Raw genomic sequence first — 27,619 nt, forward strand, 5'->3', positions numbered from 1 at the left:
CAGGAGGGTTAGAGCTCATTTGGCGACAGAAAATGTCAGGATGTGCCTGATAGAATAAAACATTTGAAATCTGTAAGCTGTTACTACTTGACACTCTGGGAGCCATCCTGAGCTTCCATGAGACACACCTCCCTCCCAGTTCTGAGGCAAAGAGCTGGGAGCCTGGTTGGAGGTTTGTGTTAAAGCTCAGCTGGATTTCCTGTCCCCGTGTGAACAGCACAGAAGTAGCGGCCAGAGTCGCCATGATGCAGGAGGCGCAGGCTGAGAGATGCCCGAGATCGGGAATTGTCCCGGGATGCCGTGGCTCGACCTTCTACAGCTGGCGCTACATTAATAACTGAGGGATCCGGGCTGATGTAGGACAGCCACTCGAGTCTGCCACCAGATGCCTGACGTACCACGAAACTCCGTAACTCCCGAAGGTGAAGCCGTATCCCCGGCAGGAGAGGAGCACGGAGTCCCCGGGCGCTCGCAGCCCTCCGCCGGCCTCCACCAGCCTCAGCTGCGCACACACCCCTGCGGACGGAGAGCGCAGGCAGCCGGGCAGGGCGCGCCCACGGCCCGAGACCGTTCACCCGCCGGCCCGGCGCCCCCCGGCCCGGCACAGCCACAGCCGCCACCCCCTCTCTCCCGGCAAAGCCCCGCGCCCGGGACAACGCCCCGCCTGCCCTCCCCGGGGCTGAGCCGCGCCTGCCCCGACCCTTGGGCCCGAGCCGCCGACCGAAAGCCTCGGCCTCGGCCTCTCCCGCCCTCCGTCCGCTTCCCCGCTAAGGAAGGCGAGCGCCAGGCGACAGCGCGCCCGGCGCGGGAGCAGCCGCAGCCCCGGGGCCCCGGGACGGGCAGGGCCGCCCCAGCCGCGGGCAGCCCCAGACCCGGGCTCGCTGTCCTCCCCGCCCGGCTCTCACCTGCCGGCCCCGCGGCCAAGGACAAGGCCAGGAGCCACGGCCCCAGCCCGGGCGCCATCGCGCCCTGCGCAAAGGGGCCGGCCGGGGCCGAAGGGCCCCGCGGGAGCCGCACAGGAGCCGAGCGGAGCCGCGCTCGGGCAGCTGCTGCCCGCCCCGCCGCCTCGGTCCCTCCGCGGCAGCGCCGACGCCTCCGCCCGCCCCCGACAGACCCGGCCCGGCCCCCGGGGCCGCGGCCCCTTGCGGGCAGGAGAAGGGGCGGTGCGGGGACGGCCGCGGGGCAGGGCCGTCGGCAGACGAGGAGCGCGGCGGCGCGGCAGACCAAGGCTCCTGGCCCGCGGCTCCGGCGCTGGCCCGGCTTGTCGCCCTGCCCGGCTCTGCGGAAGGGGTCGCTGCCTCGGCCGGCCCCAGCCCCAGCGCCAGGGACGGGCTGTGGGGCCGCAGCGTCCCCTCGCAGGACCCTCCCCGTGCCCCGCACCCCAGCCCGCCCTGGCCTCACTCCCATCCCCTGCCCGCGAGGAGAAGAGAAGCGATGGAGAAACGAAACCATTCATTGTCCCTTGCCTCACACTCTCCCTTTCCACACACTCTCCCTTTCTACATCTCAAACCTCACCCGTCCCCACCGCCAGTGTAGCCCCTCAAGCCCCACATCATCTGTCCTGCCTCTTGCAACCTATTCTTGCCTTTGTTTACTGGTGGGCTTTAGAGCTGCTCTGTGTGTGACCAGTGTCTTTGGAGAATGCCTGCTGTGCCTTCCATGTTGAGGAAACAGCAGACATGGGCAGTGGGTGATGCTGGTAGGGAGGTGCTGGGGCTCCAGGGACCTGCTCATGCCCTCAGGAACAGAATCTCCTTGTCATCCTTCCCAGAATGACAAATAATCCCACGGACATGGAAATACATGTAGTAGGATCTAGTCTGCCTTAACTACCTCTTCCTTTCCCCACATTTGCCCTGCCTGTATCATTGTCATACCTGCCTGCCCCACCTCCACCCTACTCCATGCTTCAGTTAGAGCCCTGTTACTCCTTTGGCACTGGTCTGGCCTGAGCCAACTCTGAACCCAAAAGCTGAGAGATGGTTAAGAGGAAATAGCTGGAATTGCCAGGGCACCCTTGGGTGTCTTTTTCTGTCATTCCTGCCAGGACACAAAGAGGTGCTGTTCTTGGCAATATAGATTTTGCACGAGTGGAAATGGGGCTTAGCTTAACGTGGTGTTTCAAAGCACAGTAGTAAATTGCAGTGTCCTGGAAAGAGGCAGTTGCTATTTCTAAGGGAGCTGTTTTATTTTTGTAGACCACCATAGAGAATTTGCCGCTTCGGAACTTGTCATTCCCTGAAGCTGTAAATGCTTCCAGGAGAAATTCCAAGGTTTCCTCTGGGAGTTTGCGATACCAGAAGAAATTCAAAATGCTGTCACTGTCCTCAATGGTGGACTGGCAGGGCAGAACCACTTGCTGCCCAACCGTGGCTGACACTTCAGAGAGGAATTGCTTCTGGGGGTCACCTCCAACAAGACCTGCAACACAGGCAGAAATGTGTCTATGGAGCACTTTACTTCCACCTTGCTCTGTGCGTAAGGCTGTGTTTGCCACCAAACCTTTCTGTCTTTCCAAAGAAAAGGAAAGTTGAGGTATCTGCTTCCATCACCCCTCTGCATTTCTCCCCAGCCTCATCATCTTGTCAGCACAGACCTTCACATAGCCTACTAAAAACTGCGGGAGACAATAGGAAGTGCATGAATACACCCACCTGACTGGATTAGCAGGACACATGCTGGCACAGCCATGGTGAAGATCATTGTTCCTGGCTCCAGAATCCTTGTCCCTCAGAAGACTCTCAGCACACTACAGAACAAGGCACTCTTGGCAGCACAATGAAATGGCTGCATCCTGCAGAGTGTGCTACAGCGTGTGTGACATAGTCATGCCTCTGGAGTGAGGAGGGCAAGAATGGTGCCCATTCACCTTTTGCCTTTGCTTGTCTTTGCAGCAGAGAGTGGACAATCTCAGCAGCTTCCTGCACTTTCCCCTGAGTCCCCCTCTGCCTTCATAAGATTTTCTCTGCAATGAAGATCTCTCCCTTGCTGTAGAGTATATCTTCTTTTCTATGCTCTTCATTGGTGTGAGGGCTTTTGAAAGCACAATAGCTCCTCATAACGTTCAGTGCTTTGAGAGATGCAGGTGTAGTGTTATTTTCAAAAGGTTGCGGGTTTCTCTTAGTAGAGCCTCTGTTGTTTTGGAAGCAGCTGTTCAGTATTTCTCCATGCCTGAGGGCTTGGAGACATGGGGTAGAAGCTGATAAGGGGCAAAGAAAGGTATTCTAATGGATCAACGTATAAATTCCTAGAATAGGGTGATGGAGTCCTGGTTCCAATGGGTGGGCTCAGTGCTGGCTGAGGTGGGGTAGACTGATGGGGTGATGGAGTGGGGGGATCTGGAGCCCCATCCCCAGTGCAGCTCTACACCTCTGTAAGGCATAAGGGCAGGGTTTGGGGATCCCCAGCCACTGCTGGCACAGTGGAAAGGAAAGGGACTGGGACGGGTACAGGGACAAAAGGAGGCAAAATCGTGGTATTTGGAGCCAGCGAGCAGAGAAATGCCCAGGGAAGAGTGCTGGCACTGGGAGAAACTGCTCCTGTGTAGCACTTTTTCTCCAGCTTCCTGGCAAATCCACAGCCTTTGCTGTGTTTCTCATTTTGTTGGCTGCTTCACGTACTTTGGAAAGAGGAGATTTCACTGCTATGCATCAAATTCTGCAGTAATACACTCTCTCAGCCAAGGCTGCAAGGTGAGGTTGGCCCTGTAAATTGCAGACCCTCAGTTGAAACCTGCTCAGGTGGTGAACATCCCCTGGATAAAGCAGCCACCACTCTTGGAGGACCCAGCATTGCCCAGGAGGTACCTGAGCTCACTGGTCTCAGATGACTGGTCCCAGAAAGAGGGATTTTGGTGCAAGGAGGTAGTGGTGCAGGTGACTGTGACAGACTGCTCAACCGATGTGAACACCTTGAGAGACACAATAGGAAGGAGCTGGTTTGGTGCAGCACCTGTGGGAGGGCAACAAGGCACCCATGATTCCTCCTTTGTACACAAAGTACAAAGCCCCGCAGCCAAGGAAGAACAACCTCATGTACCAGTATGTGCTGGAGACTGCTCAGCTGAAAAGCAGCTTTGCAGAAAATGACCTGGGTGGTCTGGCTGGACACCAGGTTGACAACAAACCAGTAATGTGTCCTTGCCTCAAAAAAGGAACACATAAAGCAAACCCTTCCTTTTGTACTCTCTGGCACCTGGGACACAGCTGTGTCTTGGGCTGGTGGGGAATAGGGTGGTGACTTCCAGCTATGCTAAGGCATTCCAAATACTGTCATTTTGAATTGAACTAAGAACACAAACTGGTGTCAAACCATCGTTGTTTGGGCCTGAAATCAGTGGTAGTTGAGTGTGAGCTTTTCAGAGACAGGAAACAGAGGGCTGAAGATACAGAAGGTTGTATTTCAGTGCCTGTGCTGTGGGCAGTTCTCTGCCAGGTTTGTTCTGTTCAGCTACACTCAGGCTTCTTCTGGCTCTGGCTGTTCTGTGAAGGGCATGGACAGACCAGTGGAGAGTGACCATACTGTGACTGACAAATCCCCTCATGACGAGTGACACGCAGGCACACACAAACATGCACATGATCAGTGTACTATGAGTGTACTATCAGCAAGTTGAGTGTACTATCAGCAAGTTTGCTGATGACACCAAGCTGGGAGGAGTGGCTGACACGCCAGAGGGCTGTGCTGCCATCCAGCGAGATCTGGATAGGCTAGAGAGTTGGGCGGGGAAAAATTTAATGAAATATAACAAGGGAAAATGTAGAGTCTTGCATCTGGGCAGGAACAACCCCAGGTTCCAGTACAGGTTGGGGAATGACCTATTAGAGAGCAGTGTAGGGGAAAGGGACCTGGGGGTCCTGGTGGACAGCAGGATGACCATGAGCCAGCACTGTGCCCTTGTGGCCAAGAAGGCCAATGGCATCCTGGGGTGTATAAGAAGGGGGGTGGTTAGTAGGTCGAGAGAGGTTCTCCTTCCCCTCTACTCTGCTCTGGTGAGACCTCATCTGGAATATTGTGTCCAGTTCTGGGCCCCTCAGTTCAAGAAGGACAGGGAACTGCTGGAGAGAGTCCAGCGCAGGGCCACAAAGATGATGAAGGGAGTGGAGCATCTCCCTTATGAGGAAAGGCTGAGGGAGCTGGGTCTCTTTAGCTTGGAGAAGAGGAGACTGAGGGGTGACCTCATCAATGTTTATAAATATATAAAGGGTGGGTGTCACGAGGATGGAGCCAGGCTCTTCTCGGTGACAACCAATAGTAAGACAAGGGGTAATGGGTTCAAGCTGGAACACAAGAGGTTCCACTTAAATTTGAGAAGAAACTTCTTCTCAGTGAGGGTGACGGAACACTGGAACAGGCTGCCCAGGGAGGTCGTGGATTCTCCTTCTCTGGAGACATTCAAAACCCGCCTGGACGCCTTCCTGTGTAACCTCACCTAGGTGTTCCTGCTCTGGCAGGGGGATTGGACTAGATGATCTTTCGAGGTCCCTTCCAATCCCTAACATTCTGTGATTCTGTGATTCTGTGATTCTGTGATCAGGCACATCTGTGCAGAATCATGCAAAAATATGCACTAATAAACACTTGCACAGACACAGACAAGTGCAGACAAGAAAACACGTGCAAAAACATGACCAACTGTGCACTCAACTGGGGAAATCATAGTGATAGCCCTAGCAGGGATTCTGGGAAGCATTATGGGGAAGGACAAGGCCCTAAACATACTAATGGTGCTGTCTGGGTACCCAGGGAGACTGCATAAAGAGGGGGGTGTACTGGGAGCCTTGTGGAAGACAATGTATTCAAGAAATCAGTGATCTTGGGCAAAATATGTCTGCTTTATTGAGCCTTGCACTAAAGGCTTCAGAAGCCCATAAGTTAGCATGAGTAGCTGCTGCAAGGGAATCTGCCGGAGTGCCCTGTGCTAGCCTGTGCTGTGCTCTGGTCGGTGTTATGGCAGAAATCACTTTTTGATGTATCAGGAGATGATGTATGATTTTGTTTTAGTGTTGTTGTTTGTTTGTGTGTGTGTGATTTTGTGTTTGTTGTTGTTGTTTTGGGTTTTGTCTGTGTTTGTGTGTGTGTGTGTTGGCTGTATCTTTTTTTCTTTTCTTTTCCTTTGTGTGTGTGTATGGGTGTTAGTTAGTTACTTATTTTGTTTCACAAAATAAAAGGCACCACAGCATGGGAGCAAACGGGAAGGTCTTTCTGGATGAGATCAGCAGTGTGTCTTGGAAAAATCCACCTGGGTCTGTATGACACTGCATGAATCCAGAGATCTCAGTATCTGAAGGCCCACAGGGCCCTCCTCAAGTATTCATAATCCTCATGTTCTTCTTGTCATTCATCGTCACTCACAAAGCTCAGCCTGTCCCACTTCAGAGCCATACCCATAGTTTCCTAATGGCCCACCCATTAGACACTGCAGAGCTCTGGTCTCCCTGCTTGTCTCCCTTATCACTTACTGGGAGACTGGTGTCATTGTGTGCTTTGTTTAGCACTTTCCCTTTTCCTTGTTCTTCCCTTTGAAAGGAAAAGAGACTTAATCTGCCAGACATAGTGAACCAGCCACTCTCACTTTCCACATGCGTGGCGTGTCCTGAATTTCCTCAGGTGAGCAAGTTCCTCAAGAAGCTGAAAGTCTCCTGTACCCAAAGAAAATGGAGTCTCTTGAGTCAAGGCTGTGGGAGGAAACCACATGGTGAGCTCAGTCTCTGAAGTGTCCCCCTACAACACCTGCAGCAACACTAAGCCTTGGCATTCACTTTCCAGGACACTAGAGATGCTACAAACATGAAAGAAAAAGGAAAGCTTGGCCAAAAGGGCAATCCATTCCAGATGTAAGGTGGGTGTAAAAATGCACTTGGGTCATGTGAAATGTAATTCTGGAATGAGTTTGCATCCCCATATTCCAATATATCCAACATCATACCAGATGTTCTACATTTCTTGCAAGATCCTGAATCCATCCTCACAAGTGTTTGTGTACAGCTGAGCATGACAACAGACCTGAATTTCACCTCCAGGTTGGATCAAATTTGTATCATTCTTACCCCATCCAGGTGGGTATGGGTCTTCTTGTCCACCTTCCGGTACTTCACATAGACATTTTTCTCCAGGGGCAGAGACTGAGCTTTGTCACCTCAGAAGTCTTCACTGCCAACAGCCACTGTCACAGCCTACTGAGGTGCCGTCATTGTATTAATTAGAGCATGCTGGCCTGCCACCATAGCTGCTTTTATCAGCTTCCACAACAGATGCTCTCCAGGGCCAGCTCTTTGCTTTCCAAAACAGACTAGTGTAACAAGAGACATGCACAGGTGGCCAAATTCAATCCCAGAACTGCAGCCACCAGCATCTTTCTGTTGGGTGGAGAACTCACAGGGACTCAGGGAGATGGAGACTTTCTCCAGCAAAGCACCGGTGGGTGCCCAGACCTGGAGGAGAGACATGAAAAGCAGAGGGACAGCTCAAGGAGTTGAAGAGAGACTCTTGTCCAGTGCCTGGCTGACAGGTCTTGCTCACATGTTGAGGCTTTCACTGATCCCCAGAGGCACGGCTAGAAAGATTTTTTCCCTCTTTTGGCTTCTTTGGCAAGCAGGTAAAACCACAGGAGCAGTCATGCCTTCTACCAAGAGCTCCCTTTTTTCCTACAGTGGTCACTGGTGGAAGCTGAGGAAAGAGTACAAGCAGCTGGGATACTTCTCCTGAATACTCACTGCTGTGTCCCCTTCAGTTTCAGCAGCTCTGGGGCATTCCTGTGTTTGCTGTGGCAATGGATCCTCATGGCAAGGAAGGCCAACAGCAGCCTGAGCTGCAGTAGGAAAGGAATTACCGGCAATATAAGCAACATGATCCTTCTTCTACTAAGTGCTGGTGAGGCCACCTCTGGAGTGCTGGCTCCAACTCTGGGCATCCAAGTACAAGAAATAACTGAGCGAGACCAGCAAAATGGTGCAGGGACTGGAGCATCTTTCCTATGAGAATACGCTGAGAGGGCTGGCAACATTCTGCCTGGGTAAGAGAAGGCTCAGGTGGGACCTTGGCAATGTGTGTAAAGAGCTCATGGGAGAGAACAGAGAGTTTCCTGAGTAAGGTGTCCTTGGGACTCCACATCTCTGCCATAAAGAGGCCCCATAGGATGAGAAATTAAAGTTGTTAAAGTGCTCAGGCCAAGGAAAGACACCAAACTGTGACCCTTACTGTGTTCCAGGTTTGCAAGGGCCAGAGGGATGTTTTTCAGCACTGGGAGGTTCACCTTTGGCAGTCGGGCCACAGCTGGACTTCTGACAGCCCTCCAGTTCAGAAGGTGCTCGAGCATCCTCTCAGGTAGACATATGATGATATATAAGTAGTGCCTCTCGGCTCCAGGTCACATTGCCAAAGGGGCCTGGGGCACCTAAGAGTTCATGTAGGAGCCTGAAGGAAGAGATCAAGCAATCTGCTGTCAGGCAACAGTAGGCTGCAGGCTGTTTCTCTATGTTCTGTTCCTCCTGGAGATCATGAGCAGCCCAACTTGCCACTTGCACAGGAGGAATGTCCATGGTGAACTTCTCTTGCCATCCAGTGCCCAGCCAGAGACAGAGACCTGCATGTACCTCTCACAGAGTTGGAGATGAGCCCCTTTGCAACCACCCATGTCCTCCTTGTCCCTTGGTAGTGTCTGAAAGGAGGTAGAACCGGGAACAGCCAAAGGTACCAGGAAGCAGGAGTCAGATTCTCTCTCCCCACAGCAGTTTTCTCTCCCTTATGCCCAGACCACAGATGAGGTCCTTCAAGGGAAATATATCTGGGAATAGCGCATGCTGTACACATCCTACCCAGGGTTAGGCACACCTCTGGCAAGAGGACACAAAACCTTTTACCACTTTCTCCCCATCCCTTCAGGTAGCAAAATCAACTCCTTGTCTGGACATGACACCTCCCAGAAGGGTGAGAAGAGAGGATCACCTTATAAACATCTGGGTGTTTTTGCCTACAATGGGACCAGAGCTTGTTATGGAATGCAGTGCAAAAAGTATTTTAGGATGGCGCAAGACATGAGATGCTTAGAAGAAGCAGCAGAGACAGGGAAGAATCAAGGCAGTCTGGCCTGTAGGAAGTACAGGAAGATGGAAGGAGGCAGGGATGAGAGAGACCAGTCCCATGTGAACTTGTGTCTGATTCATGTGCTGGCCTGGCCATTCTTGTTGCTCTGCCTTATTTGTCCATCTGCCAGTAGTTCCCTGGAAACACAGTTAGGAAGCCCAGCTGTGACAGGGGGCAGGGTTGATCCTTCACTCTGTGCCCCTGAAGCCTCTGACCATGGGCTGTGAACAGTTCTGTCAGCTACTCAAGCCACACAGAGCTCCTGGGGACTGGCTGGAGCACGCAGCCTCTTCCCAGAGGTCTCCTGACAGCTCTAACTCACCTCAGACCTCCAGCCCCTTAGGGCAACTTAGCCAATGTCTCCTTTGTTACCCTGGTCTCTCATTCTTACCCATAAGCTTTAAGTCTGCTCATGGCTATTCTTCAGAGACAACTCTTCACACTCTAACCATTTCCTGATGTAGAGGGCAAACCCTCCACCCTTTCTTCATTGCCTGTCCCTTCTGAACAGCCTGTAGCCATTGACAGCCACACTCCAGTCCTGATATCCATCCCACCTAGTTTCTGTAACAGTCACAAGGCCATAGCTTTCTAGCAGCACAGTGGCTTCCAGTTCCTTCTGTTTGTTGCCCATGCTTCACGCACTGGTGTAGAGGCACTTCAGCTGGGCTGTTGGCTGCACCACCTTAGAGGAACACCCCTTAATTTCCTTGAAGTATTACACTGGTGTTTTCCTGTTGGCTTCTATTATCTCAGAACCCTGTGGCTGATCTCCACAAGACTTAAAGTCTGCTCCAGTGTGGCCAATACGTGGCGGGGAGTGAACAGGGCCGAGCGGGACGGACGAAGCGGCCCCGGCGCGGGGAGCGGCAGCGCCCCCTGGCGGGTCAACCAGGACTGTCTCCCCGCCCCAACCACACCCGCCCGGCCCCGCCCGCGGCGGTTCGTGTCCGGCCGCAGCCCCGGCTCCTCTCCCCGTGTCTCCCACGGCGCAGTAATACACCGCCGCGTCCCCGCGCCGGAGCCGGGCGAGCCACAGGGCGCTGGACCGGCGGTCTGCCGCCACCGACAGCCGCCCCGGCGGGTCCGACAGCGCTTTGGAGCCTCTAATACCGCTCACGAGGAGTTCGGGACCTCGGCCCGGGAGCTGACGGTACCAGTAGATGCCTTCACCGATCTGTATATTAGGATGTGAGCAGTTGATGCTGATTTCGGTGCCCTCGGAGGTCTCTGCCGATGGCTCCTGCTGCACCTGGGCTCTGCCCACAGCCACTGCCGAGGAGACAAAAAATTTAAAAACTGATAAAATTCCCAACCCTGAGTGCTGTTTCCCAGAACAGATGCAACAGAAGCCGTCGTAAACAAACATAGATGATGATGATGATGAGATTGAGATGAGATAGATGAGATGAGATGAGACTAATTTCTGGAGAGGGTTGATGTGTGCAGTAATGGAAGTGTCCATTAATAGTTGGGGGAGAGATGAATGCGTGAATGATAGGTGCAACACTGAAGTTATTGAAGAAGGAGGTGGAGAAAGGAAAGAACAAGGAAAGAAGGAAAGAAGGAAAGAAGGAAAGAAGGAAAGAAGGAAAGATGCAATGACTGCACTATTATGCAGCCATTATATGGAAAGATACAGAGGAAAGAAAAATGAAGAGTTGGACAAAGAATAGAGCAATGAGTTTCAGAGGGAATATGAAATGGGAGAAAAGAGACAGGAGTACGCTACGAGGGGCAGAGATCCATGAAGAAGCCAGAGGATGACAGCATGGAGGGAACTGCGGGGGCCACCCCAGGCTCAGCCCTGTCCCCCATCCAGCCCCGCCAGCCCCGCGCACCCAGGAGCACCGCGGCCAGTCCCGCCAGCCCTGCGACCCGGCACCGCCGCATCCCGGCCGCTCCGCCGCCCGCGCCTCGCTGCCCCCCGACAGCCCCGGCTCTCTGCTCCGCCCTCGCCTCCTCCTCCTCTCCTCTCCTCTCCTCTCCTCTCCTCTCCTCTCCTCTCCTCTCCTCTCCTCTCCTCTCCTCTCCTCTCCTCTCCTCTCCTCTCCTCTCCTCTCCTCTCCTCTGCTCTCCTCTCCTCTCCTCTCCTCTCCTCTCCTCTCCTCTCCTCTCCTCCTCTCCTCTCCTCTCCTCTCCTCTCCTCTCCTCTCCTCTCCTCTCCCCCACCAGCTCCGCCCCGGGGCTGAGTCCTGCGCCGGCGCCGCTCGGGGACTTGCCCGGGCTCACAGGGCTCCGGGGCTCTGCACGGCCACAACTGTGGCTCCTGGGACATGTACTCGGCCGCTCCTTCAGCAAGGACTCCTTATCAAGAAGCCCGCACAGCACCAGCTGCAGCCCTGACCCAGGAGATGCACCAGCTTCCCAGAGCTATCTCTGAGCTCAGGGGCTGGAATAAGCAGCCACTGATTTCATGCAGCTGGGAGTGAGGATTCCAGTGTGGAACATGGAGGTGTTTGTGGGTGGAAGTCCAAAGCAACCATCAGTACTTTGGTTTTCCTGTGCAAGCCACGGGGTCTGTCCTTCCAGTCACAGCACAGTGACATCAGACTCCATGTTCTCTTAATTCAGTACCTGTCTTATCCAAGGTCATAGTCCCTGCCTGACACAGCATCTGATTGATCGGCTGCACAGGTACATTTAGGATTGGCTTGACAAGAGGGAGGCCTGTGTTCCATCCCAAAGACACTCAACAGTGCATGGGAAACAGATCCACTCAGGAATGGCTAGCACACGGTGTGCAGGATTCTTCAGCCAGTCTCCTTGCCCATAAAACAAACCACATCTGTTTGAACTCTCTAGTGCTGGGAAGAGCAGCTGTTTCTTGGCCTGGAGAGGCAGGCAGCCATGCTGAGACACATCCTATATTGTTACACTGAATTAATCTAAGGATTCAGACTGCAGTGAAATCATCCTTCTGAAATGAGGAGCAGAGGAGTGAAAGTTTTGGAGGGTTAGGAAAAGGAAGGCTCAGGAGAGAGGGGCTGCATTTTGGGGTCTCTTCCCTGGACAGATCTCCAGCAGGCTGGTGCCATCACTACTTCAGCTGCACTAAGGCTCCCCTCAGACCCTGGGAACCTGCTGCTCTGTGGTGCTCATGGACAGAGCAGTGGAGAATGTCCCTGCCATGAGCAGCACATTTCCTCATGATGTGTAACACACAGAGGCACGCACACACAGGCTCATGCACAGCAGCATGAAATTATACACTAATTTGTGCTCTCACCCACATCTGCACAAACCTGGCTGCTCACAAGTACACACAGAAAAAGAACACACATCGCAACACCATGAACCATGGTGTTAGAGAAGTTCATGGACTCTGCTGAGGACCCCTGGAGACTGGTTAGTGTAAGGCAGGATGGGGTCAAAACCAAGCAGCACAACACTCGCACCTGGGAAGGAAAAAAAAAAGGGACCATTGGGGTGAGCTGAGGTGGGCAGGATAGTCGAGGTCTTGACATGTCCTCGTACACAGGAGCCACGTTTCTTTCTGAGAAATACAATTCAAACAGACCCAACAGACTGACTCGGGCTGACACCAACTCTGTCCTCTGGACACATTCCACACTGGATTCTTCTGCCTGCACTGCTGCATTCCTGCCAGAGAAATCCTGGGGCCTTTCATCCCAGGGATCAGAAGAAGCTTTTATTGAGGAGCACACATGGCACAAACCTGGAAATGAAAAGGCAGCAGTGCTGGAAACCAAAGCACAGTCCTTATCATTAGCTGTGATGGTTTGCATTGAATATGAGCTCATCAGAAAATTGTTACCTCTGCCAAGGGTGCCTCTGGTCCTGCAGCAATGAAAGGCAGATATAAAAGGCAGCCTAAGTCCCTGTTGTCTCATCTGCCTCCCTTTCCTCCTTCTTCCCAGGAACCAGGTGAGTCTGAAGCCTCCTCTCCACGTATTCTGACTTGTCATCTCTCATCAACGGACATGTCTGCTGAGATTTGCTATGTCCTGTCCTGAGGTTTAGATCTTCTCATGACAGAAAGAACTGGGGAGAAGGTGTGCTTAGAGAGGTGCGGGAACATGGGAGAAGAGGTTTTGGTTTATGTACTAGGAGAGAGTCTCTCTGGGCCAGACTGCTCTTTGTAGGGTAATGAAGACTATGTGGCTTCTGGCACAACTTCCAGCTCCCCACTCAATGGTGGCCTTGGCTTCTTTTTGACCAGGTAACCAGGTTGCTCCTCACTCTCCCTTGTGCTTTCCTTCCTCCCTTCTTCTCTCCCAGGTGCACCTCCACCCTCAAGACATGTCCTGCTATGACCAGTGCCTCCCCTGCCAGCCCTGTGGCCCGACCCCACTGGCCAACAGCTGCAATGAGCCCTGTGTCAGGCAGTGCCAGAACTCCACCGTTGTCATTGAGCCTCCTTCTGTGGTGGTGACCCTGCCTGGCCCCATCCTCAGCTCCTTCCCACAGAACACCGTTGTGGGCTCCTCCACCTCTGCTGCTGTTGGCAGAATCCTCAGCTGTGATGGAGTGCCCCTCAACTCTGGGTGCTGTGACCTCTCTGGCATTTCCAGCCGCTACTTTGGCAGAAGGTACCTCCGCTGATAAAGATGCTGTGGAAGCCCTAGGGAGACACCTCGAGGAACTCAAAACATGGTGCTGGGCAAAGGATTGAGATATCGAATGCATTTTCAGTATAGCTGAATGGCTTTTCCTTTCCTTTTTACTTCGTTTGCTTCATTTCCGCTTGGCAAAAAGGCTCACCCAAGGCCAGCCTGGTGGGAACCATGTCTCTCATCTCCCTCTATGGGGCAAGCAGACAAACACCATGCATGAACTTCTTCTTGACTATGGACTGCATACTTTCTGATTCCTGTGGGGCTTCCTGCACTGCTGTCCTCCACTTGCAGTGACTTTGTTTCCCTCTTTAAATGTATTAAAGTTCTGCTGCATTCAAACCTGGACTCCATGTGGTCTTTCCCCGTGTGGAAACTCCTCAAGCTGCCAAAGGAGAAGGGTGTTACTCTGAGGTAGAAGGGGGTAAGGGCACAAGGGGATCCTTCTCCATTGACAGGGGAGTGGGAGGTTGGGACACTCTGCAGTGGCTCCTCTTTTGGGCACCATCCCTTGGAGCTGAGGAAGTTGTCCCTGGCTGCTCTGCTGCTTGTGACCATCAGGTCTTGCCTTGCTGTGTCTCTGCTCACAGATGCCCCAAAAGGCAGAAGGCCCTGAGGGGTCAGCAGTCCCCTGAGCTCTTGAGGAAGGGTGTTCCCTTGTTATGGCCAGAGCTGTGCTGGGGTGGAAGGGGGTGGGTGTGGGGCTCTGGAACATGATTTGCTTTGCAGAATATTATGAGTTCTAAAGCTGGGAGCAGCTCTTGGGATGTCCCATAGCTGCTGCTGCACCTTCCCCTCTCCTCCATCAATCAATGTAGGGGCCATTGCCAGCGCGCATGAGCAAGATTAGCAAGGAAGAGTCACCCACACTGCTGAAGGTGTTGAGGGTGGAAATTTGAGCTAAGCACATGGAGGCTGAGGCAAGTCAGCACAGAAATGAACACAGTGACATAGTGCATTTCTGAGTGAGACAAAATTGCTCTGACACAGAGCATGCAGGAGAATGTGAAGATCAGCATGGATGTGGTTACTGGGTGCACATGGCAAGAGAACTGCAGGTGGGCTCAGAGCTCTTGATTGTTTCATTGGCCCCCTCAATGAGTGTGATCAGGAACTGGCTTCCATTCTGCAGGGAGAACATTCTTTTTCATGTATATCTCATCCCGTCTGATTGGTGGAAATGTCTCTTGGCATCCACTGTAGTCCCATATCTTATTTCCTTCATGAAAATTTAGATCTCTTGACAAAAACGTACAAGTGGAAGGGTGGTAATCCCCACAGCCATGTCCTGTGCCAAGAGGGACTTATGGCTCATGAAGCGTATCTCAGAATGACGGAAGGCCAAAAGCTTTATGAGGGCATTTCACTTGTGTGTCTGAATTTTTTTTCCATAATCATACTTCAGTAAGAATCATCGACAGGAGCACAGCTGGACTTCCTGACCCTACTGCACTAAACCCTGTGATAAGCACAAGGTACCTCAGGTCCTTTGCACTGATGTCACCATCTCCAACTGTCCTTGTAGAAGAGGGAGGAATGGCATTTCTCTTGACAGATGAATGACCCCTTTTGCCAAAGCACTGCCACAGGGCTGCTACTGGCTCTTGGCATGACCCCTGGTTTGGTTGTGCAACTGAGGAGATCTTGGAAAGGGGCACAGGATCCATGCAGTTTTTACACTTCAAACTATAGGCATTGTTGCCAGAGGCTGGATATTTATAATGGTGATTTAAATCATGCTGTGGCTCTGCTTTGCAGGAGGCAGGCACTGAGCTGTCTCAGCCTGTGCTTCCCATTTCATTGCTGTGGCCTGTTTCTATGGCCCAGATGTCTTCACCTACATGGGACCCCCCCCCCTCAAAAGGGACACTAGGCAGAGCAGTGGCTGTTCTTTACATCATTCTTAATCCCCTGCTCAACCCCTTGATGTACATCCTAAGAACCAAGGGTGTGGAAGCTGCTCTGAGCAGGTTCAAGAGCTGGTATTTGTTCTTGTGAAGTAAATAACTGGTCATCACCCTGACCCAAAGATCACTGTACATCAAGGAGTTAGTGATCCATGTGACAGATTACTGAGGAGGCCTCTGCTGTGCTGTGCTACATGTAGGCAATTACAACACCTGCACCTGCACGCAAAACATAAGGCAAAAAAAATGGCAGCACATCAATTACAACTGGGGAAAAGAGGAAAAGAATGCATGAACACCACAGGACAGACAAACCATTTCTTCAGCTGCTCTGTTGTCATGGTTTAACCTGAGCTGGCAATACAACCAGGATAGTCGCTCACTCACCCCCTCCCTCGCCCCTCCAATAGGGGAGAGAATCAAAAGGGAAGGGAAAAACTTGGATTGAGATAAATAGAGTTTAACAAAATAATAAAATACTAATACACTACTAGTAAATATACATATAAAACAGAAATAAAAGATACTCAAGGCAATTTCTCCCAAACATGCTGACCAGCCAGTCCCGGGAAACAGCACCTGGTCTCAAAACCAATCCCAGGGAGAGAAAAGAGAGGAAAAAGGCAAAAAGGCTCAGAGGTGATGTAGGCAATACACCACCTGCACCTGCATGCAAAACATAAGGAAAAAAAAAAAGGGGGGCAGCATATCAGTTACAACTGGGAAAAAGAGAAAAAGAACGCATGAACATTCAAAGGGCAGCCAAACCATTTTTTCAACTGCTCTGTAAATTAATGTTGCTCCTGCATTTCTCTGCCTTTTGAAGAGAAGGTATATAAATTAAAGTGAGTCTAGAGACAAGTTCACTACTACCTCCCTTCTGATGTCCCAACCTCAGTGTCTGTAGCCTCAGGGGAGTCTGGCTTGTCCCAGACACACACCTTTCTGCTGTCACCTGAGACTGCCACTGTGGCACTGCTCCCTGTGCAAGGGCAGGGGCTGGTCCCAGACCCTTGAGGAGATCAACAAGGTCAGGCAGGAACTTCTGACACTGCAGGATTTTATTTTCCTTGTCATATGGGAATTCTTTGTGAGGCTGCAGCATTGGGGACGTTCTCTCATTTTTATATTATCCGTTACACACCTACTTGGGACACGGAGACGCTCAGTGTCTGGAGAGGCTGTGACAGCGTTGACTCTGCTCTGGTTTGTCGCTGCCTTACAGTGAGAAAGCAGCTGACTGAACCACTGCTAAGCCCTGGAGCTCACTACAGCTGATGGGACTGGCCAGTGACTGCTTCATTACCTTAAATGCAGGCTCTGAAGTACTTGCCTACAGCTGTCTAGAGGGGCTGAGAACTGGTGTTCAGAGTCCTGGTTCTCTGTGGTGTGTGTGCATGATGGTGCTCAGGTACATGTTCCTCTGGCTGTGCTCATGCGTGCATTCACATGTATGTGTGTGCTTGTGATAATAGACATGCAAATGTGGATCACAGAATCACAGAATGTTAGGGATTGGAAGGGACCTCAAAAGATCATCTAGTCCAATCCCCCTGCCAGAGCAGGAAAACTTAGGTGAGGTTACACAGGAAGGCGTCCAGGCGGGTTTTGAATGTCTCCAGAGAAGGAGAATCCACAACCCCCCTGGGCAGCCTGTTCCAGTGTTCTGTCACCCTCACTGAGAAGAAGTTTCTTCTCACATTTAAGTGGAACCTCTTGTGTTCCAGCTTGAACCCATTACCCCTTGTCTTACTGTTGGTTGTCACCGAGAAGAGCCTAGCTCCATCCTCGTGACACCCACCCTTTATATATTTATAAACATTAATGAGGTCACCCCTCAGTCTCCTCTTCTCCAAGCTAAAGAGACCCAGCTCCCTCAGCCTTTCCTCATAAGGGAGATGCTCCACTCCCTTAATCATCTTTGTGGCCCTGCGCTGGACTCTCTCCAGAAGTTCCCTGTCCTTCTTGAACTGAGGGGCCCAGAACTGGACACAATATTCCAGATGAGGTCTCACCAGGGCAGAGTAGAGGGGAAGGAGAACCTCTCTGGACCTACTAACCACCCCCCTTCTAATACACCCCAGGATGCCATTGGCCTTCTTGGCCACAAGGGCACAGTGCTGGCTCATGGTCATCCTGCTGTCCACCAGGACCCCCAGGTCCCTTTCCCCTACACTGCTCTCTAATAGGTCATTCCCCAACCTGTACTGGAACCTGGGGTTGTTCCTGCCCAGATGCAAGACTCTACATTTCCCCTTGTTATATTTCATTAAATTTTTCCCCGCCCAACTCTCTAGCCTGTCCAGATCTCGCTGGATGGCAGCACAGCCTTCTGGCGTGTCAGCCACTCCTCCCAGCTTGGTGTCATCAGCAAACTTGCTGATGGTACACTCAATTCCCTCATCCAAGTCACTGATGAATATATTGAACAGTATTGGTCCCAGAACTGACCCTTGAGGCACTCCACTAGATACAGGCCTCCAACCAGACTCCGCCCCATTGATCACAACTCTCTGGCTTCTCTCCTTCAGCCAGTTTGCAGTCCACCTCACTACCCAATCATCCAGTCCACACTTCCTCAGTTTTGCCGTGAGGATGCTGTGGGAGACGGTGTCAAATGCTTTGCTGAAGTCAAGGTAGACCACATCCACTGCTCTGCCATCGTCAATCCACCTTGTTACGTCTTCATAAAAGGCTATGAGGTTGGTCAAACACGACTTCCCCTTGGTGAAGCCATGCTGACTGTCCCTGATGACCCTCTTATCCTTGATATGTCTTAAGATGGCACCAAGGATAAGGTGTTCCATCACTTTCCCAGGGATGGAGGTGAGGCTGACCGGTCTATAGTTGCCTGGGTCCTCCTTCTTGCCCTTTTTGAAGACCGGAGTGACATTTGCTTTCCTCCAGTCCTCAGGCACCTCTCCCGTTTCCCAAGACTTGGCAAAGATGATGGAGAGCGGTCCAGCAATGACTTCAGCCAGCTCCCTCAGCACCCGCGGGTGCATCCCATCTGGACCCATGGATTTATGGATATCCAGATTGCTTAATTGCTCCCTAACCCAGTCCTCATCAACTGAGGCAGACTCCTCCATTGCCCTGCCTTCCTCTGGGGCCTCAGGGGTACGGGGCTCCTCAGGACAGCCTCCGGCAGAGTAGACAGAGACAAAGAAGGCATTCAGTAATTCTGCCTTCTCTGTATCTTCTGTCACCAGGGCACCCACCCCGTTCATCAGTGGGCCTACATTGCCTCTGGTGTTAGTTTTATCTGCCATGTATTTGAAGAAGCTCTTCCTGTTGTCCTTGACCCCTCTCGCCAGGTTTAACTCTAAGGAGGCCTTAGCTTTCCTAGTTGCCTCCCTACATCCTCTGACAACAGCCTTATATTCTTCCCAAGTGGCCAGCCCCTCCTTCCATGATTTGTAAACCCTCCTCTTCCACTTGAGTTTGCCCAGCAGTTCCCTGTTTAACCACGCAGGTCTCCTGGCTCCCTTCCTTGACTTCCTGCGCGTCGGGATGCACTGATCTTGAGCTTGGTAGAAGCAGTCCCTGAATGTTAACCAACTATCTTGGGCGCCTTTACCTTCAAGCAGCCTTGCCCACGGGATTCCCTCCAGCAACTGTTTGAAAAGGCCAAAGTCGGCCCTGCTGAAGTCCAGGGTTGCAAGGATATGCACAAGTGTTCTCTGTGTCTGTTTGGGAAACTGTGTCTGCGAACATGTATGTGTTTTAGCACACACACGTCTCTTCATGCAGGAGAATATGACTGTGTGTGACTGGCTGGCATATTGGTAATTGTGTGGATATAGGTGTCTGTAGGTGTGTGCTTTTGTGTGTGTACATTTGTGTAGAGGATCATGCATGTATATCTACATGGAAATGCATGTGTGCAGCAAGATCAAGTCCATCAGCCTTTTTCCTTTAATTTGTCACCAGGTCCCCATCCTCTCCGAGCAATAAGCCCACATCTACTTAGCCTTCCAAGCACCCACATCCCATAGTTGAAACCCCTTATCCACATCCAAAGTACTCGAGGACTGATGGACAGCAGGGAGAAATCTTTTGTGTAGGTGAATGAGCTCAAGCTGGGCATGTTACTCTCATTAGCAGCACCTCCACCTCACAGTAAGTGCGGATCAGTCTCCCCTCAACCACATTGACACAGGACTTGCAGAAGATGACTCTTTCAAGTCCAATACCTGTGTGGTGGCCCTGGACAGTGTAAACAGCCCTTCTTTGGGTGTGAGTCTTCTCAACTAACTCTAGATGACAAGACATCAAGACTTGTGTGTGTGTTGCCTAAGCCAGCTGTCTAGTCTATCTTGAGTGTCAACAGAAGAGAAATCAGTGCTTGTAAGGCATGGATTGCCTGATCTGCATGAGACAGGATGAACTTAGTCTTGACAGTGCCTATTTCTTTCCACTGATGATCAATGGAGCAAAGATGAATAGCTCACCTGGAGACACCTACTCTGGAGACAGAGGAGATCGATGTGCCCCTACTCATGTGTTGTCTGACTTCGCACGTAGATCTTTACTTAGATCTTCATTTAGATTTTCACTTCAAGGAAGAAAGGAAGACTGAAGTCTTTGATCTTAACTGTAGTTAGAGGCTCGGAAATGAGGCAGGTGCCTCCCTTACCTTAATCTCTCTTTATTCATGTGTTCATATTTGCCTCTAGTTATGTTCCATCCTGGAGGTTTCTCGACCATATTAATATCCAGCACCAAATACTTGACACTTCCAGTCTCTTGGGACATGACTATTTCAGACATCACTTGTGTGTCAGCAAGTGGCCACACTTCAGAGAATTGTGTTACTGCTCTTTAATTGGCCTGTGTGAAGAGAGAACATTATCCATCTCTGACAAACCCATGAGATGCCCCATAGTTCAAACTCCTTGGGGCACACAGGGAAAACAGAAAACCTCCTTCTCGGTGTGGTCAGTTGGAGCTTCAGTGTGTTAATGAGGTGGGTGTGGGGATGTTCTTATGCTAACGCTAACGATGCTGGTGACTCTGATATATGCTCTCCCTATATGGAGCTAAACTGCAGAGACTTTACACACTCTGTGTGCACACAAGGTCCCACTTTGTGGGAATACAGTGATGGCTGTGAGGGGGAAAGAAAACTGGGAGCACAAGCTGTCAATACCTACTAGGTGGATGGAGAGGAAACAACGTCAAGCAGTTGTGTACAGCTTGAAGTGAGTCAGCAAGGTGAGAGCTATTCATCCACACTTCTCCTGACATCAGTGTATCCAGAGCTCCTCTGATAAATCAATCTCTTTCCAATGTTCTCCCTCAGCCAAGGGGACTATGTCTTCATCTGGAGGATGGCGCATGAAGAGATGTCACTTGGATAATATGCATTGGCTGAGTTGGTGAATGAACCTGTCCAAGACACATAGCATAGACCTCCAATGCCTTGCATGTTAAAGGACAACCACGTGAAGGGGGATTTCTCTGTTCTTTAGCCAAAGAAGAGTTCTGGTATGTGAACTCCTGAGGAGGAAGAAAGGAGAGAAAGGGATCCTTCAGATGGTGTTTCAGCTCCATCTGTCTTAGACACCCACCTGAGGATGAAATCTATTCTCCCCTAGAGAACTGATCAAGAATTCTCTCTTGTCTGCAGGGAGAGCATAGATAAAACCCCTTGATTCACCTGGCTTCTCACCAGGGCTAACTTGGTGGGTATTCAAGGCTTAGAATTTTGCCTTCAACCACTGAGGCATGGATATCTCTTCCCAAACTGAGATGTCCATCTTATTCATCTGATGTGCTTAATAGATGCTTGCCTTATTCCTCAGAGACAACCTGGCACTTCTAGAGGGCTATGTTGTGCTGGTTTGACTGAAAATGAGTTAATTTTCGTAATGCAGTGAAGAAAAAATTTCTTAAATTTTCTTAATTTCTCAAACCTTTCTTTTTCATAGCCAACATGATCATTGTTTTGATTTAGTTTGAGAACGAGAAGGTAACACCCCAGGACAGAGTTAGTGTTTTTAGTTGTTGTTGTCTGGATGCCAAGGTCTTTCAGATTGCTCTGTCTCAAGCATTAGGCAGCTGGGAGAGGAGCATGCATGGGGCAGACCTTGACTGACACCCAGACTGATCAATAAGAATATTCCATGCCATTAGAATCAAGCTTCATATTTAAGGAGAGTTGGGATCTTTCAGCTAGGACTTGGGACAGAGTCAGGATGAACAGGGACAGAGACCTGTTCTGGTTGTGCTCCATTTTGGTGGAGTTCTGTTCAGGAGTTCCTTTAGTTCGGCCTTTTCCATCCTGGCATTTTGCAGTGGCCTCTCGGCCTTTCTGCCTTATTCTCTCTTCTCTCTTCTCTCTCTGGGATCAGCTGTTTGGGACCAGAGTGCTGCTTCTCCGGCTTGTCCGGAGTTTGTCAGGAATTACATGAGTATCTTTTATTCTATATTCTATTTGCATTTTATATATGTATTCTTATTAGTAGTAGTATGTTAGTGTTCTTTTGTTATTTTATTAAACTGTTCTTCCTTCCCTTTCCACTGTTCAGGGTGGAAGCGGGGGCAGTGAGCAATCATCTATCGTGGTCATATTACTAGGTCCGGTTAAATCAAGACAATCAGGCAAGGTGAGCCATGTCTCTTTCCCCAAGTGCCTTTCTCTGCCCAAAGAAAGGGGCTAAATGGAGGAACTAATAGTATTTCGTTGTAGATTTTTCAGCCTGGTCAGCAGAAGTCCTTCCCCTGATGCTGAGATGACAAAATTACAGAGAGTTGAGTCTTATCCCTAGTAGCTGTACTGAGATTCAGATGTCTGTGCTCAGGCTTGGAAGAAAGCAAGATACAAGACCACGAGTCCTTCAGTCATTACTGTCATGCTCACCTGCTACCCTGTGCCAGTGCCATCTCAGCTCAAAACCCCTGTGATCAACTGAAGAGGTGAGAAAATCTCTTCCAGTGCCGTGATGTTGTGAACAGTTCTCTATCCCCTCAGTGTTATTTGCTAAGATTGCAACTCAGTATTTCCTGCCAGGAAGAAGGCAGGTATGTTATTCCCTTCCTCAGCAAAAGCCTTTCACGTAGCTGGAGACCCTCAGCCTCCCAACGACCTTTTCCCAAATGGGATTTTAATCCAATGGAAGCAATTGCATTCACCATGTTCTAAAGGAGATGCTTGTGCTTGATCCAGTAAATAATTCTCTATGTTCATTTGATGGTGAAGGCCTGACCTTCAGGGTCAGATCTAATAGTCCAAACACATTTCTGCAGCAAATGATTTCCCTGACAATTTAACTTAGGGTAGACGCTGCCTTCCCATGCTAAGCACCAACAACTTTGTCGGGGATGATGGCTTTGTTTCACTACTAACAACATCTGAACAACCAGCACAGGCATGCAAATGCTCATAGAACCCTTCTTGTCTTTACAGAAGAAACTCAGCACTTGGGTACACACTGCAAATAGAACAAGTGTGGAAGAATTCATCCTTCTTGGCTTCTCAGGCACATGGCATTGCCAGGTCTCCCTTGAGGGGGTATTTGCACTGATGTACTCCCTGGCAGTAACAGGCAATGCATCCATCATAGCCCTCATGTGGATGAACAGCAGCCTCCATATCCCAATGTACTTTTTCCTCTGTCATCTCTCCTTTCTGGAGATCTGGTACACTACGGGTGCTGTTCCCAAAGCCAGACCATCTCCTTCAGTGCTTGCATCCTCCAGTTGTTCTTTCTTCTCTCCCTAGGCTCCACTGAATGTTTTCTTCTGTCTGTCACGGCCTATGATTGGTACATAGCCACAGGTTACCCCCTGAGATACAGCTCCCTCATGAACAGTGTCCTCTCTGCTTGGCTGGTGTTCAGCTCCTGGCTAGGAGGTTTTCTGGCCATCTCTCTGCTGGCGTTTCTGACATCCAGGCTGACATTGTGTGGGCCAGATGTCATCAATTATTTTCTCTGCAATATAGATACCTTCCTTGTACCTGACACATGACATGTGGAACTAGTGATCTTCCTTGTCTCCCCAGTTGTAGTGGTAACCTTCTGTGTGGTCACCCTGGTCTCCTACATGTACATCATCTCTTCCATCCTGAGAATCCAGTCAGTCCACGACAGGAAATATGACTTTTCCACTTGCTCTGTCCATCTGAATGTCATCAAGATCTGGTATGATCCCACCATGTTCCAGTATGTCAAGCCATCAGCAGAGAACTCCCTGGGTCTGAATAAACTTGTGATAGCCTTCTACATAGTTTTAACTTGTTTTTTGAATCTCTTCATTTACACACTCAGGAACAAAGCGAAGCGAGCTCTGGGGTCGGCTTTCCAGGAAGTGTGAAGTGGCTTTTCAAAGGGCCTCAGTGGGAGCAAACAGATTCATCCCCAACCTTCCATGACTACTATACTGCAGAAGTTCCTCCCCAAAATTTAAGTGCCCCTGGGCATCACAGGCAGTGAGAAGCCACCAGTTGCCCAGTGAGATCATCTCACTCACAGCCACCTTAGTCTGGGCTGAGCCTCGATTCTAATGCTCTCACCTCCCTCTGGTCACTCCTGGGTAAACCCAGAATGCCTCACTGTGCCCTGGAGACCAGCACTTGGAAAGGGTCACAAAACCCAACCAGAAACAGTTCTCTGACACAGCATTGGAGGAGTGGTCCTCCCATAGGTTTGTATTCCAGTTTGTTGGGTGCTTCATTTTATCAGGGATTCATGTGAATCCCCTCAAAAGTGCAAGCAGTTGGCTCATTTCTTCAGGAAATGGGCATTTCTCTGTTTAGTGTGACATTTCCTGGATGTATCTGGGCCCCATTCTTGTGGCTTTTCCACAGAATCATGCTCTGGTTCAAGAGAAAATTTGGCAATGCCTGGCATCTCTCCCTATAGCCATTATTCCTAGCATGAGATAGTCCACAAAACTTACACTCCCTTTCCTTCCCTCCATCCAGTATTTTTTTTAATTAAAAATATGCAAATCACTATGCTTCAAACTAGATATGTCAGGGCATTTCCACATCTAAAACCCTGCATCAGTTTTCAACAGTCCATCGTTTGACTTTGTTGTGGAAACACTTCAATGTGATTGGCGAAGTCCCCAAACTGCAGAGCTGCCGAAGGCTGGCTGATAGCAAGTCTCTCTTTACAGTCTCTGGGAGGACATTAGTACTTCCAAAGGGCACTTGCTTTTCCCCATCTGATTTTCATTTCAGAACAGAAAAATCACATTCTCAAAACTCTTCTTTCTGCACACTGATGATGAAGGGAGCCCATGTCACCACTTCATAAGGAGGAGGCATCAACATGGCAGATACGCCTTTATCAGCAGTGTGGGACTGATATCACCTGAGCGTAGAGCTCTACAAGTGAGTAGATTGAGTCTGGGCTGAACATCTACTCCTCCCTTCTGGAGGCAGTGGAGCTCCTGGAGGTGATCCTCCTGTGTCCACCAGTCCTCGACAGTCCTGAGCCAGGCCCAGGCACCAGTGCCCAAGGACAGCCTGATGCCCACCCTTGTCAGCTGTGCTCTCTCTTTCAGTGGTATTTGGGAAAATCCCTGGGACAGACCACTGAGGCTAGAGAAAGAGCCTAAGCCTGGATCTGTCTTCAGGTAGCCATCACTGCTTGTCATTCCTTGCTTTTGGGGGAAAATTGTTTCTGTGGAGCATTGAAGCCCTCTGTACTCCTGAAGAGCAGCCAAAAGCAGGACCTGAAATGTGCAAGGGACATGAGACACAGCAGAGTGCAGGACACTGATGGCTGCCATAAACTCCTGATCAATGCTGTCTAGAGCCCTCTGAGATAAATAGGGGCATGCAAAGCCTCCAACAGGGCTGGCAGAGCAGACCCGTGTCACTTGGGACAGTTGGGACACACTGGGACAGCAGTAGGACAACAACCAAGTGCCCTAGCGTTTCTCAGGTGAAGGGGATGATGCTTCATGAGCAACAGACTCCAATTCACTACATGGGATTGTTGCGGTTGAGACGGACAAACGACATAGACCAAGTTCCTAAGTACAAACAGCAGTCTCCATTTATTGCCACAATTGCTTTTTTATATAGTCTTTACTAGCTCATGTGTCTTTTTGCTGTTGGTTACAGGATGCAATAGTAACGTATCATTGGCTAATTTTACTATCATCGATGTTACTCTTTAACTCCCTTCTTTCTCACGGGTATACCTTAATATCTTCAAGGCCAATCTCTGTTCCTATACCCTCCGTCAGGGAATGCAGGGACCCACCCCACATGGGATCCAGCTGGAAAGTCAGCACTTTCCAGCTGAGCTACCGTATGCAGTGCTGGGGTGGCATTGCCTGAGCAGAGGTCCCCAGAACCAGTCCTGTGTCCTATGAGAGGAAACAAAATCATTGAGATGTGGTTACCAACTGTGGGACTGAGAAACAACATGGACTCAAGGACATAGGGGTTCCTCCCAGCACTGGTGGTTTCCCTGACGAGGAGAAGAGACATGAAAAACAGTGGGACCACTCTCTGGCAATGGATGAGTGTGGGAAGGGTTTGAAGAGAGAATCTTGTTCAGCATTTGGCTAATGAGTCTTTTTCAGTTACTGATGCCCAGGTGCAGTGCAAGCATTGCCTCTTTAGTCCTTGGGCAGGAAGGGAATCAACCTCAGAGCACACACCACATTTCTGTGCAGTGCTGCAAGCTGTGGGCACCAGTGTGGGCCCAGTGCACAGAAATAGGCAGCGTTGTCTTGGAGCTTGGCATCCCGTACATGCAGAATCACCTGGGAGGTCTCCACAGACATTGCAGAGGAGAACCTCCCTGAATCCGCATGAGTTCTGTACTTGGTCACCCACAGCAGCATCTGAGGGGACTGGGTCTGGTGCTGCTGGTACCAGTAGATGTAGGGATTGGAATCACCAGTGGAGAAATTGCAGTGCAGAGCTGTGCTGTGTCCCACCTGGATGGTCATTTCTGCTGGGAACTGGAGCACAGAGTCCTTTTGGGCATGACCTGTAAAGCCAGAAAGGGCTTTCACCTTTGTTTACCTGTGTACCAGTCTGTCTATCGCTTCATCAGCTTGCTCATTGTCCCCACTTTCCATCTCACTGTTCCTAAACTCTGAAATGCTGAGCTCTTTGTCTCCGCACACATCTCTCTGAAGGTTCTTGCCACTACTCTCCCCACAAGTTGTCTTCCTATTCAGCAAGACCGACTGATCTTCCAGCCCACATATCTGTCTCTGAGCTACGTTAAGTGCTGGTCTCCTCTTCAGCACCAGAAGACATGAGCTGTTTCTTTCTCATTCGTGACCAGCTCTTCTTGCTTTTACAGTTCCTCCATATGACACACCACATGCTCTGCCCTTGTCCTGTCCTTGTATGACATTTCAGCTCCTCTCACATCTTGTTAACCTATATGCTGCACTGCTCCGTTCCCTTGCATCTTTCCCTCTTTCGGGCTTCATATATATTAGCAGCACATTCGGGAATGCTCAGTACCTGCAAATTTTGAGATCTTATTCCTCTTTTTATATCCATTAGTCCTGGCGTCTCCCAGATTATTTGCCACACTCATCTACAGCCTCTGCTCTCCCTGCAGAAACACTCCCAGATGCCCCAGGGAGTTAGGACTCACATCTCCCCACTGCCACCATCAGCAACACAAACTCTTGCCTCATTCTACCCAGCTTGAAAGTCAGATCTCACCAAAGTCTGCCAGTTCCACCAAGGCTGCCAGTAAAATCAGGACCATGTCATGCACTTCCTTCATGGGGTGCCCAGGGACCTGTCAGCATGAGGGACGAGATACTTGCAACTTCAGCTCGTCTACCTCTGCCAGATCAAAGTGGCCTCAAACCACAGCCCAGAGGGTGGAGCAAAACTCTCTCCCTGCTGCTCCAGGCAGCTTCTTTGTGTCTGTTCCCCAGCCTCCACCACAAGAGGACTCTCTAGAGCACAGGTGTCAAACACAAGGCCCACGGGCCGAATCCAGCCCTCCACCTTGTTTATCCGGCCCAACACTTTGTTTCTACCCAGCGGTAGTGCCAAGCTCCTTGTCCCCAGGCTCCTGCTAGTGAGCTAGTCCCGTGTGCAGCGTGT

The 27,619-nt window shown here is 50.6% G+C and overlaps 1 protein-coding gene, 1 pseudogene and 1 gene segment (V, D, J or C); 1 reads left to right on the forward strand and 2 right to left on the reverse strand.

Annotated features, from left to right (window-relative positions):
* LOC135997909 (M1-specific T cell receptor alpha chain-like) overlaps positions 1–10,979 on the reverse strand; it is a 165,819-nt gene extending 154,840 nt beyond the window's left edge. Inside the window, exons 1-2 of the mRNA XM_065650830.1 lie at positions 10,928–10,979; positions 10,075–10,358 (exon numbers count right to left, since the gene is read on the reverse strand). Of these exons, the coding sequence (XP_065506902.1) occupies positions 10,075–10,358; positions 10,928–10,979 (336 nt within the window). The remainder of the gene's footprint in view (positions 1–10,074; positions 10,359–10,927) is intronic.
* LOC135997910 (Ig heavy chain V region 3-like) lies at positions 26–1,072 on the reverse strand. The segment is given in 2 exon segments: positions 26–516; positions 906–1,072. Coding segments are annotated over 2 exon segments (395 nt in total).
* Positions 10,980–22,945: 11,966 nt separating the features above from the next.
* LOC135998283 (olfactory receptor 6F1-like) lies at positions 22,946–23,889 on the forward strand (annotated as a pseudogene).
* The last annotated feature ends 3,730 nt before the right edge of the window (positions 23,890–27,619 follow it).

Source organism: Caloenas nicobarica, chromosome 24 (genome assembly GCF_036013445.1).
Source record: "Caloenas nicobarica isolate bCalNic1 chromosome 24, bCalNic1.hap1, whole genome shotgun sequence".
Classification (NCBI taxonomy): Eukaryota; Metazoa; Chordata; class Aves; order Columbiformes; family Columbidae; genus Caloenas; species Caloenas nicobarica.